The 14210-nt window shown below is 30.3% G+C and overlaps 1 protein-coding gene across 5 annotated transcripts; it reads right to left on the reverse strand.

Moving 5' to 3' along the window:
• Window positions 1-11462: 11462 nt before the first annotated feature.
• LOC136222328 (uncharacterized) lies at window positions 11463-13887 on the reverse strand. Of its 5 annotated transcripts, none has more exons than XR_010685598.1 (4): window positions 13260-13887; window positions 12158-12421; window positions 11875-11945; window positions 11463-11725 (listed from the first exon to the last, which is right to left on the reverse strand). XR_010685598.1 is itself a non-coding variant. In XM_066009975.1 (2 exons), the coding sequence occupies exons 1-2, from the start codon at window positions 13813-13815 to the stop codon at window positions 12342-12344; spliced, it is 636 nt and encodes a 211-aa protein (XP_065866047.1). In that variant the 5' UTR covers window positions 13816-13887; the 3' UTR covers window positions 11463-12341. The 5 variants fall into 5 exon arrangements, 1 of the variants encoding a protein (XP_065866047.1); XR_010685600.1 differs by having other exon boundaries at window positions 11875-11982; XR_010685599.1 differs by having other exon boundaries at window positions 11463-11982.
• Window positions 13888-14210: the final 323 nt, after the last annotated feature.

Consider the following 14210-nt stretch of genomic DNA (forward strand, 5'->3'; position numbering starts at 1 on the left):
AGAAGAAGAAGAAGAAGAAGAAGAAGAAGAAGAAGAAGAAGAAGAAGAAGAAGAAGAAGAAGAAGAAGAAGAAGAAGAAGAAGAAGAAGAAGAAGAAGAAGAAGAAAAATAAAAAAGAAAAATAAAAAAAATAAAAAAAAATATTTTCCAACTTTATCCCTTGCCACATCAGCACTTTTAACAGTGTTAAGCTCTTTTTCCGTTTTTCGGGTAACGGCGTAAACCACGGTCCTTTTTTTTTTGTAAAAACAAACCACAAGGATTTTTTTTGGAACTACATGAAACCACATGGTTTTTTTTTTTGAATTTACCCTAAATTAAATTAAAAAATATTTATTTATTTATTTATTTATTTATTACGTCATTCGGTCCGACCAATCCGAGCCATCCGATCCGACCAAGTGACTCGTGACCCAGTTATAAATCCGGTTTGATATCCAGTCCGGTTCTGATAACAGTGCTCTAGAGAGAAAAGGTAGACAATAGATAAGTCAAAGGGTTAAGGTGTAAAAATAACCCTAATATTTTGGGTCAGAAGCAATTTTACCCCTAAAATCTAAAATGGTGCAATTTTACCCCTAACATCGAAAGTCAAGAGCAATTTTACCCCTAACGTTGATAAATTGGATCAAATTTGAGAAATAATTCATCAAACTGTCTTCTCGGTCATGAATCTTGTCATATACACTTCACACGTGTATCATTTTATCAGTAACAAATCACAAACATATGTTGGGATATGAAAAATATAAAAAAATATACTGTCTTTTGTACAAAATAGACAAAAAAAAAATTCAAAAAACCCACCGAATTTATAAATATTAATCTCCAATTATATTATTAAATTACAAAAAAAATGAAATCTTTTTTTAAAACGAATTGATGTGTAATTGGTACAAAATAATGAATAAAAATATTTGTGTTTTATAATAGTCTTTGAAATTGACCCAAATTATCAATGTTAGAGGTAAAATTGCTCTTGGCTATAAAGGTTAAGGGTAAAATTGCATCATTTTAGACGTTTGGAGTAAAATTATTCCTGACCCAAAATGTTAGGGGCATTTTTGCACCTTAACCTCAAGTGAAAAGTAAACTAAGATTTTATATTTATTTTTTTTGCTAAAAAAGATTTTATTATTTATTAAAAGATAAAAAAAATTGTTTTCCCTTTAATTTTTTTAATATTTATGGTATAAGTGTTGTTAAAATTTTAAAAATAACAATAAAAAAACTAGAAAATTGGTTATTGATGATAAATTGACGGAAAAACTATGATTAAATTCATAAATATGGGAACAAAATAAAGGGCTTGTTTGTTTACCTACTGTTTGTTGTTGCTGTTTGCTGTTAGCTGTTACGGTTTGCTGTTTGCTGTTGCCATTTGCTGTTACGGTTTGCTGTTTGCTGTTCTGGTTTGCTGTTTGCTTTTCGAAAAAGCTGTTTTTCCAAAAAGCAGAGATTCTCTGCTTTTGTAAAAGTCTGCTTTTCAGGTGTGAAAGGCAAACAGGAGGTCACTAACCAAACACCTAATGATGCTTTTCAAATTTAAAAGGCAAACAGGAGATAACTAACCAAACACCTAAAACTCTCCCTTTTGAAATGAAAAGGCAAACAGAAACGTGAAAAGTAGCAACCAAACAGGCCCAAAGTGTGGTTTAGTTAGAAAATAGGATTAAGGTGCAAAAATACCCCTAACGTTTTGGGCCAGGAGAAATTTTACCCTTAACGTCTAAAATGATGCAATTTTACCCCTAACGTTGGAAATTAAGAGCAATTTTACCCCTAACGTTGATAAATTTGGCCAATTTCAAACATTATTATAAAACACGGATATTTTTGTTCATTATTCTGCACCAATTGCAAAATAATTCATCTTAAAAAAAGGATTTCATGTTTTTTATAATTTAATAATAGAATTTGAGATTAATATTTATAAATTCGGTGGATTTTTTGAATTTTTTTGTCTAATCCGTACAAAAAGACAGTATATTTCTTTATTTTTTTATTTTTTTCACATCCAAACGAATGTTTGTGATTTGTTACTGATAAATTGACACACGTATGAAGTGTAGATAACAAGATTCATGACCGAGAAGACAGTTTGATGAATTATTTCTCAAAATGACCCAATTTATTAACGTTAGGGGTAAAATTGCTCTTGGCTTCCAACGTTAGGGGTAAATTTGCACCATTTTAGACGTTAGGGGTAAAATTGCTCCTGGCCCAAAACGTTACGGGTATTTTTGCACCTTAACCCTAGAAAATATTTTGATTGGTGTAAACCATTTTCAACCTAAGAAAAAAGTCCATACTTTTTTTTAAATAAAAGTGTCATTAAATTATTATAAAGGCAACACAAATTAACAAGCGTACTTCCATTTTAAATATGGAGACAAAAAAATAAATATATATTTAGATAAAAAATTACAGAAACACTTTTTTACAACACAAATTCTAAAATGTCTTTAATTCTATAAAAATGACGATACTTTTTTTAAAAGCGTAGTTAGTTTTTTAGAAAAGCCAACGTATAATAAAAAGTGTCGTTAAGTGATTAAAAAGACAACACAAATAAATAAGCATTGCTAAATTTTAAGATATGGAGACAGATGTCAAAAAGTGTCGTAATAGACTATTTTAGACCATTCATTTTTATTGTTTTATAGTGTAGATCAATAATTGTAAGCTAGAAATTTTGAGTTTCGATTTTAGTATATTCACTGCATAAATAGTTTACACTTGTTTCGTAAGTGTACGTTTGAAAGTCAAAAATTATAATTTGGTTAAAATTTTAAAAAAATTATAGGTCTTTACGTTTTGTCAAACATATATTTGTGAAAGAAAAAAAATTAAAAGATAGATTTAGATTTTCATTTTGTTATAAACAGAGATTCTTTAGTTTGACTATAAAAATAACTGTTAAAGAAATTTAAAATTAAAAAAAAAATAAAGTTGTTTATTACAACTTTTACTATGAAACCATATTTTTATTTTCTAAAATCATCACTTTTGGAGCTTTATCTTCCTAAAAGTTCATTGTCCTCACCAAACAACACCTTAAGTGATCACAAAATTAAAAGTTTGAAGAATTAAAGATATTTAGAATATTATCAAGTTTTTAGATTTTTTTAATTTTGAGGTCCTCAACGGTAATTTTAAATTTAAACCCCTTATTTTTAGCAAAACAAAAAAACTCAATCATTTTCTAGTCGTAAATGGAAACTTCAATCCTCATCTGAATAAAAAAAATTCATAAGTACCTGCTTGATAAAAATTAAAGGACATAACTTTTTCTTGGATTTACCTTTATAATTATCAATAGAGAGTGGTAAATAGCAATGTCAAAAAAAGATATTTTAAGCAATTTTCATTTTAAAAAAAAAAATCGATTTTAAATTGGTTCAAAAAATGGAAAAATTACAAAACTAGGTCAAATTAGAGGTCTATTTACATATTTAACCCATTTACTCAACCTGCTACATATCTAGACTGATTTTGTGTGACTTTCTCATAATACCCTCAATATTTAGGCGTGTCTCGCCCCCTCCCGTCTGACTTCGCAGATTCCATATTATGCGAAGCCTGCGAAGCTAATGTTTGGATTTACTTTATGAATTTAGTTCGCATATGCGAAGCCTGCGAAGCTGAAGTTTGTTTTACTTGATGAATTTAGTTCGCATATGCGAAGTCTGGATATGTTTTGAACTTAATTCGCGAAGTGGTATATAACAAAAAATGGCAAACAACAACGGATCCTAACATTAAAATCATAACATCATCAAAATTTAGAACAAAATTGCCACAATAACAACATTCAAATCATAACATTATCAAAATTTACAATAAACTCCTAACAAATCACTTCAAAGTGAACCTAACTAATCCAGTACCAATTTTGAAGCGGATGAGTAATCTTGGTGTGCACCAAGAGACACATCCATCCCAAAAGGTCTGGACTTCCATTTCTCATCTCAAAAATGGCAGTCCAGACCTTTTGGGATGGACGTGTCCCACGGTGCACACCAAGATTACTCATCCGATTCAAAATTGGTACCGGATTAGTTAGGTTCACTTTGAAGATTGGCACCATGGGATGGACGTGTCTCATGGTGCACCCCAAGATTGGCATAATCTCTCCTAACCAACCATTTTAGGAGTGAATGTGTCAATCTTGAGGGAAGTTAATCCCTATACAGGAAGGAAAATCATATCCCCTGCAGCCCAGTACGTCGCCTTCCAAAAAGAGATGTTACGTATTCAACCACCTTTAGAAAAAATTAATCGTGTTAGGCAGGGAAAAAGACGATTTTGGCTTCGCGAAATGAAGATTAGCGAAGCATGTGAATGTAAATGTGCAGGGAAAGAGGTGATTTTACTTCGCTAATCGATTTTTTCGCGAAGTCTGTGAGGTCTGAAACGTGTCTATCTACGACACATATCGATGCTTTCGCGAAGTCTGTGAGATCTGAAACGTGAGGATCTATTCGCAGACTTCACGAACTAATCGATTCGCGAGGTAGATCCATAGGTTTCAGACTCTTTCTCTTCGCAGATCTTCGCGAAATCATCGATTCACGAAGTAGATCGTCACTTTCCAGGCTCTTTCTTTTCGCAAAGTTTCGCGAAACCATCGATTCACGAAGTGTACTCATGAAAAAACGCAGAAAAAACAATAGATACTTATATTTTTCGCCCCTTTCACCCCAAAAGAGACAATAAAAATATGATAACATGGGAAGAACGAATGAAATAACGTAGAAAAACCATTTCTTTGATGGTAACAAGAAGAAAGAAACCAAGCAACGAACAGGAAGATGAAAAACCATGGCTTCGTTTTCTAGGGTTAGGAAGTTGCAGAATCAAGAGATGAAGAGAGGAAAAAGAGAAATTCATTGTGATTTTGATGAAATAGTGCAGATTTCGTGCAATTTAAAGGAAGAAATGAAGATCAAAAGTCTTCAAATCATTAATGCATGAGCAACTTTTCGCGTAACCAAAGAGATAGGGGGAGCGAGCGGCCGTTCGCGATGTGTGGGAAGTGGGAAGGTTAGGGGTATTATGGAAAAGTCACACAAAATCAGTTTAGCTATGTAGTAGGTTGAGTAAATGGATTAATTATATAAATTGACCTTCAATTTGACCTAGTTTTGTAATTTTCCCTAAAAAAATTGAAAGTAATTAGATAATACGAGAAAGATTTAAAAATGTTGATTAGGAAAACATAATTTTGGAAAATTGGTCCTACACAACAATTCTAGGAATAAAACCTGATAGAAGATTCATCAACGTTGGGCAAAGTGCTAAAAGGCTTTGGCATATTTTTATATATATCTATACTATATATAATTACGGAAGCAGGGAGAAATGAGAAGAAGTATTTTAGAGGTGTTTTTGATGAGTTGTCAACGTAGTAAAAAATCAGATTAAAAATATTTAATTAATTAAAAATAACAAATTTATATTTATAATATATTAAATAATTACTAGCATATTAATTAAAATAATAAAAGAAAGCAAGAGTTACGGGAAGATGAAAAAACACAAAGCAAAGAAAATCCAAAAGTCACAAATAAACTTCTATATAAAGCATGATAGATTGGTCACGATAGATAGTATTATATTTCTGAAGGTAAATATTCGATTTTTTTCATATGTTGTAGTTATTTTGTTCTCAATTATGTTGTTGTTTTATTTTTATTAAACAATAGTTGTTATAGTTTCATCTTTCAGATTCATTTCTGTTGTTACCCAGGTTCTATACATCTCGCTATCTTATCCATGTTTTCTTTTTTATTTGTCTTTTTTTTTCCAAACTGATAGCTTCAATTGAAGAAATCCGACAGAAATAGAAGATGCATGAACAACTAAAACCGAAAAACACAAAAGTGTCAAAAATTACAAGAAATTCTTATGTTTCTCAAGGTAATTATTCGATTTTTTTCATATGTTGTAGTTATTTTTGTTCTCAATTGTGTTGTTGTTTTCTTTTTATTAAACAATAGTTGTTATAGTTTCATTTTTCAGAGATGAAATTCCATTTATGTCGTTACCCAGGTTCCATACCTCTCGCTACCTTACCCATGTTTTCTTTTTTATTTGTCTTTTTTTTCAAAATGACTAAAATAAAGATTTTGTAAATTTGTATTCTTTTTTAGTATATGTTGCTAGGTATTATCGTTTCGATTCCTAACTCTTAACTAAAATTTAGATTTTCGGCTTTATATGAACTCAATTTTTGGCTCTCTCAATTGTGTTGTTGTTTTATTTTTATTAAACAATTGTTGTTATAGTTTCATGTTTCAGAGATGAAATTCCATTTCTGTCGTTATCCAGATTCCATACCTCTCGCTACCTTATCCATGTTTTCTTTTTTATTTATTTATTTTTCAAAATGACTAAAATAAAGATTTTGTATATTTGCATTCTTTTTAGTATATGTTCCTAGGTGTTATCGTTTTGATTGCTAACTCTAACTAAAATTTTGATTTTCGGCTTTTTATGAACTCAATTTTTAGTTTTAATTGAAGTCAGATTAATTTTTCTAATTCGGAACATGTTGAAATCCACTCATTTTTTTAGTTTGAGTTTAGCTAATTGATATGGATTGTATTTTTTATTTTTATGCATTTTGGTACAAATAGATATAAAGTTTCACACGATAGTTGTTCATTGAAGTTTGAGACATATTAAATAAAATATTAAAGAGATATTGGAATATTATACTTACAATGAAGTTTATTTCAATATAAATTATGTTATATTATTATTATTATTATTATCAAGAAGTTATTTTTTTTCCAATTTTCTAGATAAGGAGATTGTAAGCGTCTAATACGATTGATAAGATGTTTATTCTTGAAGAATGTGGATTATGCTAGATACGAATTCAAAATCAAGGTAAATAAAAATAAATTTTGATGCTCAAAATCCTAAAAATGTACATTAATTATGGATATTGAGATAATTGCTTTTGCAACATTGGCTTATATAATTTTTAACTATTATATTATGGTTCGTACAAAATTGTTAGTATTTCAAGAGTTTTTAACAGATGAAAATGAAATATGATCATAGGACAAATTATTAAAAAATATTAATTAAGAAAATATTATTATTTGAATACTGGGTGGTTACAATTGCGATTTAATTCTATTTAACTAAAATTAATTTATGGACTTAATACTTCATTAAAAAAATGTTTAATTAATGGGCAAAAAATATTTTCAATCTCCTCTTTATACGCTTATGTCTCGACATTCTCTCTTATTTTCAAAAAAAAAAAAAACCCGAGAGGAAGATGGTTCTCTCCAAATTATCTTTTTCTTCCCTTCATTTTTTTTTCAATTCTTTTGTTTGTTTTTCTTACTTACAAAATTCAAGAATATATAACTATTAGAAGATATTAATGAAGTCAAATAAGTGATATCTGCGAGTATGGCTGATATTCTATATAGTGAAAGAATGAAGAACAAATTGATCGAATGTCTTGATGAGATATTACGAGATGAAAATATGAGAAATCATCATCTTAAACTGATTCAATTAGATATATTGGGTTATTGTAGAAGAATGAATAATTGAATTCGAATACTTGGTGATCATGAAATTCCATCAACCAAAATAATTATCATCAAGATGAATTTGTGACCAATTCTTACGAATTTTATTTTTTTATATGTAACATATTGAATTGATAAAGTTTCTTCATATGCAACATTAGAAAAGTATTGATTGTAATAGTTTATAGAATAATATATTGATGTTGCTTCCATTTTAACATAGATTGTAATTCTTTTGTATCGTAGATATAATATTTAATTTTAATTGTAGTTTAATTCAATTTTTGTTTAACCTATATTGTAATTCTTTTGTATCGTAAATATAATATTTAATTTTAATTATAGTTTAATTAAATTTTTGGTTTTTATTATATTCTAATATATTTTTTAATTAATCTGCTATTTTATTATTATTGTTTCACAGAATATTTGGAATATGAAAATGTATTAAAATTCCTAAAAAGTACAAATCATTGAATTTTGTAAAAATAAATAAATCATTCATCTTTAGTTAAAATCCTATAAAAAAAGTAATCAATTATTTTTAAAATTAATTTAATTTAAATTATCATTAAAAAATATATATTAATTTCAAATATACATAATATAAATTTGTTTCATAGCATGATATAAAATTATTTAAAAGTAAATATGTCAATTTATTTATTTATCTAAATTATATAAAAGTTTCATATCCCGTGCATCGCACAGGTTTTCGACTAGTATATATAATTAGAAAAGAGATGATAAAATATTATGGATGTAAATTCAATAATTCTTTATGCCAACCATAACCATTAAATATGATTTTTGACTAACCATTTCTTAATTTGGCTTCTTATGAAAAAGGGTAAATATTATTTTTCAAAACAATGAATTTGGAGTCATGTCCTTGTCTTATTGCAGAGCATATGATAAATACTATTTTTTGTAACTTTTAATTTGATGGACTTTTGTGGTGTTTTAGAGCAGCATTAGTCCGACTTACAAGCACAGCCCAGCTCAGCCCATTATTAATTTAAACAGGCTTTGAGTTCGTGCTGGGCTCAGACTACAAATCAAATCTGAAGTCTAACCTTGTAGAGCCCATGTCCATTATTAAATAAAAATTATAATATTTGTCTAAAAGTTAATATAAATTTTTAAAAAAGGAAAGAAAAAATAAATAAATAAAATAAATAGCATAAATTTTATCAAACAACCAAAAAAAAAAAGCTCAATATATTTGGAAGAGAAACAAATATCAGAAACAAATCAATACTAATGTTAGTGGCTAGATTAAGTTATGTTTTTATATTTTTTCATATAATTCTAAATAATATTTCTATCAATATATATATATATATATATATATATATATATATATATATATATATATATATATATCAATAAATAGGGAAAAGTAAAAAAATAACGCTCGTAATTCACCCTAATTGCAATCAGAGATCCGTGGTTTAAAAATTTACAAATAGATGTATATGATATGTTTTTTTCAAAATAAAGTATTTGAAATTACACTATCAAGTTCTAATGACAATCAAAAGCATTTTTATTTTTTTTTTATTAAATTCTGTTTACATATTAACAAAACAAAAGATCCAAAAATTGAACTTAAATATCAATTTAGTTCTTAAATTATCGAATTAGTAAAAAACGTAAACTGTTCACCATACGATTTATGGTTTCAATTTAGAGAGTTTTGTTTTTTTTTTTTTACTATTGTGTTTTGTCGATATCTAATAATAAACTTCTAAGTTAAAAATGTCACTTTGTTGTATCAGAACTTAACAATGTATTTCAAATACTTTGTTCTATAAATAAAACATGATCCACATATCTCTATTTATAAACTTTTTAAATCACATACTTTTGTTTACAAATCGGACAAACCACAAGCATTGTTTTTGTAAATTTTCCCTAATAAATAAATACTGCCTGCCATAATATTTATACAAACCCCAGGCTTAGTCAAGAAATATGTGAATTTATGCGGGCTTAAGCAAAGCCAGATTTATTACCATTTTAATGTCTAAACCCGGTTTATTTGATGTGGTCCTGAGCAGTTTTATACAAATCGGTCAAGCCGGCAACTAGTTGGCCAGTGATATTTACTACACCGATCCGATTATGTATAAATAGTCGGCATAAGTCGAGAGTCCGATTTTCTTCCACCTAGGAATTTCAAATCGATCAAGTCGGGTAAAATTGGGTTAGGCGGACAAGTCGGTCAAGTCGGATGAAATCGGTTTAAGTGGATAAATTCAGTAATATTTATATTTTTCTATTATATAATATTTATTATTATATTTAGATAGTACAATTTGTATGGCTCCTGCCTTAGCAATGGCAGAATTGCTGCTGGAGGAGTTCTTCGGGATGCTGGTGGCAATTGGATGGCGGGGTTTACCCATAACTTGGGGATGGGCTCCTCCTTTTCTGCGGAGCTCTGGGGTATCTTGTCAGGTATTAAACTCGCCATTCGCATGGGTGTTAAAAAGCTCTCGGTGGAATCTGATAATCTGGAGGCTATTAACAGGATTTCAGATAGCCAGGCTGTTTGTCTGAAGAGCCAGAATCTCATCAAAGCTATTTTGAGGGTTCGTCCTGCCTTTGAGTATCTTAATTTCTCCCATATTTTTAGGGAGCAAAACCGCGTGGCGGATCGCTTAGCAGCTGCTGGGCATGGGAGAATGTTAGGTGTTTCTACCCTCTCTGTTCCTCCTTCTTTTCTTTTGCCTTCTCTCCTAGAGGATAGGATTGGGGTCAGCCTTCCTAGACTGATCCCGGTGTAGGTTTTTTGTTGGTTTTGTTTTTTTTTCTTTCCTTTCTTACCAAAAAAAAAGATAGTACAATTTGTATATTAAATGTTTTTATATAATGTTTATTTAATATAAATCTAAAAAATAGAAAAATGCAAATCCGATTAATCTTCAGGAGTCTTGTCCGCCCGACTAAAGTCTAACGACTTTTATAACACTGGTCCTAAGTAGCCGGCAGGACTTATTACCATTTTAATATGTCTAAGCCCGGTCATTTGATGCGGGTCTAGGTGGCCGGGCAGTTACCCGGACCCTGGACAGCTACTCTGAAGTTACGGAACAACGTAAGAATTGCATATTACTGTCTCCTGAATGATCTGCTTCTGTATCCAAAGCACTATAATTCATTGTAATTTATTAACTACACTCTCAGCTTACTCATTAATCCTTACCTCAGTTGCGTTCACATGGACCCTGATAACCACATAAATTTGGTCATTCACCTTTAGATCTAGGCGAATTAAATCCTAAGGTGGAGATTCAAAACATCTTAAGGCTTATATTTAATCCGCCTAGATCTAAAGGTTAATGACCAAATTTACGTGGTCATCAGAGTCCATGTGAACGCAACTGATCCTTATTTATACAATCCAAAAATAAATAAATTAGATTTTATTACTCAAAATTGTACCATATTTCAAACTGTAACGTGGAACAATGGAACAATGATAAAATTCAAGAATGAAATGGAAATTTTGTATATAAGAAGAGTATACAAATTATAAAATTTCTTAAGTTTCCGTTTCCATTTAAAATTATGTTTTAAAAATAACATTTACCAGCATCCATTTCAATTTCAATATACGTTTCTATCTATTTCCGAATCCGTACAACATAGCAAAAACAGAAGACTACACTAAATACAGTTATATTAGATTAGATGAGTTTCCTCAGAAAATGCACAAGTTTAGTGAAATCTCAATTTTAGATTTTCTTAGTTTCGGTGTAAAATGAATATATTTCAATTCCATAATGTTTTGGAGGATTTTCAGTTGCCTCCGTAATTAAAAATCATTCGGATCATGTCACATCAGCAGTTAGTAAGTAGATAAATTTTTTTCCTCAAAACTATACCACACTTGAATCTCGGAACACAATCATTGAATTCAAAATAGGCTGCTGAAGTCTCAAATGAAACTAAAAGAAATGTTAACTTGTTTACTGAATTCTACAAAAGAGCTGAATATTCAACTTTCCATTACTAAAAATCATGAACTACACTATTCGGAGACAACGGAACAAAAGGGAGAAATCAGGGCCAATGTTCGTAAGGTTACAAAAAACGCGATTCTTTTTCTTCAATTCTCTCGATCTGTCTTCGCAATATCAGCAGTTGGGGTAGTTAATCTATCATCGGGAGCGATTATCACGAGTCAGTAGTTAGAACTTAGAATGAATGCTTTAGTATTGTTAGTACTAATAACTAAACCAAACCACCATCCAATTCATACATCGAAACAGAACATTACACGAAAAATTCCAGTTAGATTAGTTACCTCAGCAAATGCAGAGGTCTGCAGAAGAAGAAGTTAGTGAAGTCTCAATTGGAGTTCTATCAGTATCATCACTGCATCGAAAACCGGCTAACTCAGTTTCATACACATCTATAACCATATCAACCACAAATTAGCAACAATGTGAATTCTTATTCTACGCACGAAAAGAGAAACGATTTCATTATTATAACTTCTTATTTTCAATGCACCGGATACAATAATCATAGTCCTTGGTTCTGGTGTGTCAAGTAAAACTCATATCAGTACTCGGTAAATCGCAAACCTGAATCATTTCTTTCTTCCTCTACTTTAATCCCGAGCCAGGCTGGTCCCTTGCATGAACTTCAGCTCGCGCAAGTAGTTTCTCCTGGAACGGACAATGAATTACAAGCTCTTCATGGGTGTCCAAGCAGTTGTTTTCCGACAGCCGAAAAAATGTGCAACCGATTAAGGTTTAGTATTATCCTTCAGCTGCATAGCCTAACAGTACATGCCACAGCCTGTGCCCAATATTTGAGCCTTGCTTTCACATCTTCTGGATGATCACCTAATTGGGGGAAAATGAGAGCAAATTAAGCATAAATCAGATCATTAATGCCCCTAATATCCAAATCAGGCAACACTTATCTCCAAAACTTTCAGATTATGATCTACTAAAATTACTTACTACAACACATAATTGATATCAAAGAGTCATCTTGAATCATTTCAATTGAACAATTACAATGTAACAATACAAAAAAAGTTACAGAATCCCTCCAAGCAATATATATTACAATTCTAAGATCAACCATTTCTTCTGGTTCACAACTAATTGTATTTCTCTAGGGTAAATCACACACATGGCCCCTCGACTTTGGCTTTACTTCCTTTATAGCCCCTAAACTTCAAAATCAGCCTTAAAAATCCCTGAACTTTGCCCCTTATTAACATAAAATTCCCTTAACATTTGATCACTCCAATATATTATGCAACCCTCCATTGTAGAGGAGGTAGAAATGATACTGGAAACAACTTCAATTTTTGCATTTTTGGTTTTGAAATCATTTAGGTGATGTTTAGAGAGAAAGCCCCAAATATGATGATTTGGAAAATCAAAAATGTGTTTCCATGGAAAATGTGGTTCTAAACAACTTACATTCTTATGATACTTTACCCTATTTCTCTACAAAACATCAAACATCTGACAAAATTCTCACACAAAATTAGGAGTGTCAATTTGGGGTTATTATGTATGTTATGCAAGAAGTTTTCAAATCTATTGAATCTTCTACCATGAAATTCAAAGTTCATCAAAGTAACAAATACATAAACCAGATCAAACACAGTAAGCAAACCAGAAATCAACTCAAAATTAAGAAACAGCAAAAGCAAAATAAACTCACCAGGACTAGAGATCTTCCAATTAGCAATAGGACTAGAAACAGCTTCAGAAGCAACAGTAGTAGAGCTTCTCTCGGGATATTTATTCTGATCATCAAGAAACTTCTGACTCAGAGAGTAACAAAGCTCAAGAGCAGGCAAAGTATTACAGAGTTCAGGGATCTCATCATAGCTGAAACCAAACCCTAGATCCAAACATCCTTTCAACTCATCAAGATCATCATCTGTCAAACTCTTCGTCTTCTTCAAATCCTCTTCATTCTCATTATTAGCTACATCCACATACCCCTCAAGCAACACCTGATTCTTCTTCTTCTTGCTGCTGCTATTAGATCTGCTATTTGAATTGAAATTGAAGCTGCTACTGCTGTTGTTGTTTATGCTTTTTCTGCTACTTTCATTAACTTTCTTCCATATTTCATCCCTTTCTAGATCAAATACACCTTCGTCTTGATCCAAATTCGAAAGTTGCGTATGGGTTTCTGCTACTTCTTCTTCGTTTACCAGTAGATTGGAAGAAGAAACCCAAGAATCTTGCTCACAAGAAATGCCTAACATTTTTTTTTGTTTTTGGTTCTCTCTCTCTGTTTGTTTCTCAAATGTGCTTGTGAGACATGGAGATGTGGTGCTTATAAAGCTGCACCCAACTAAAAGAAACAACCTTTTCTTCTTAAAAATTACTAATAAATAAATAAAAAGTAAGAAATAATTTATTCATAGATGTGGACATTAGAATTTTGATGTGATCATGGTAATGGAGTAAAGACTAGGGAAATGTACATGAACATCATACATGATATGTTAATTTTTAAAATGAATAATGATAGAATTTTTTTTATAAAAAATTAGTAATTAATTAACTGAATGAAATATAAGTTACTCAATCAAAATAATAAACTAATTGATAGGTGTCGGTTACTTTGTTTTTGATAAAGTACCATTACTTGGTGTAT

The sequence above is a fragment of the Euphorbia lathyris genome, chromosome 3 (assembly GCF_963576675.1).
Source record: "Euphorbia lathyris chromosome 3, ddEupLath1.1, whole genome shotgun sequence".
NCBI lineage: Eukaryota > Viridiplantae > Streptophyta > Magnoliopsida > Malpighiales > Euphorbiaceae > Euphorbia > Euphorbia lathyris.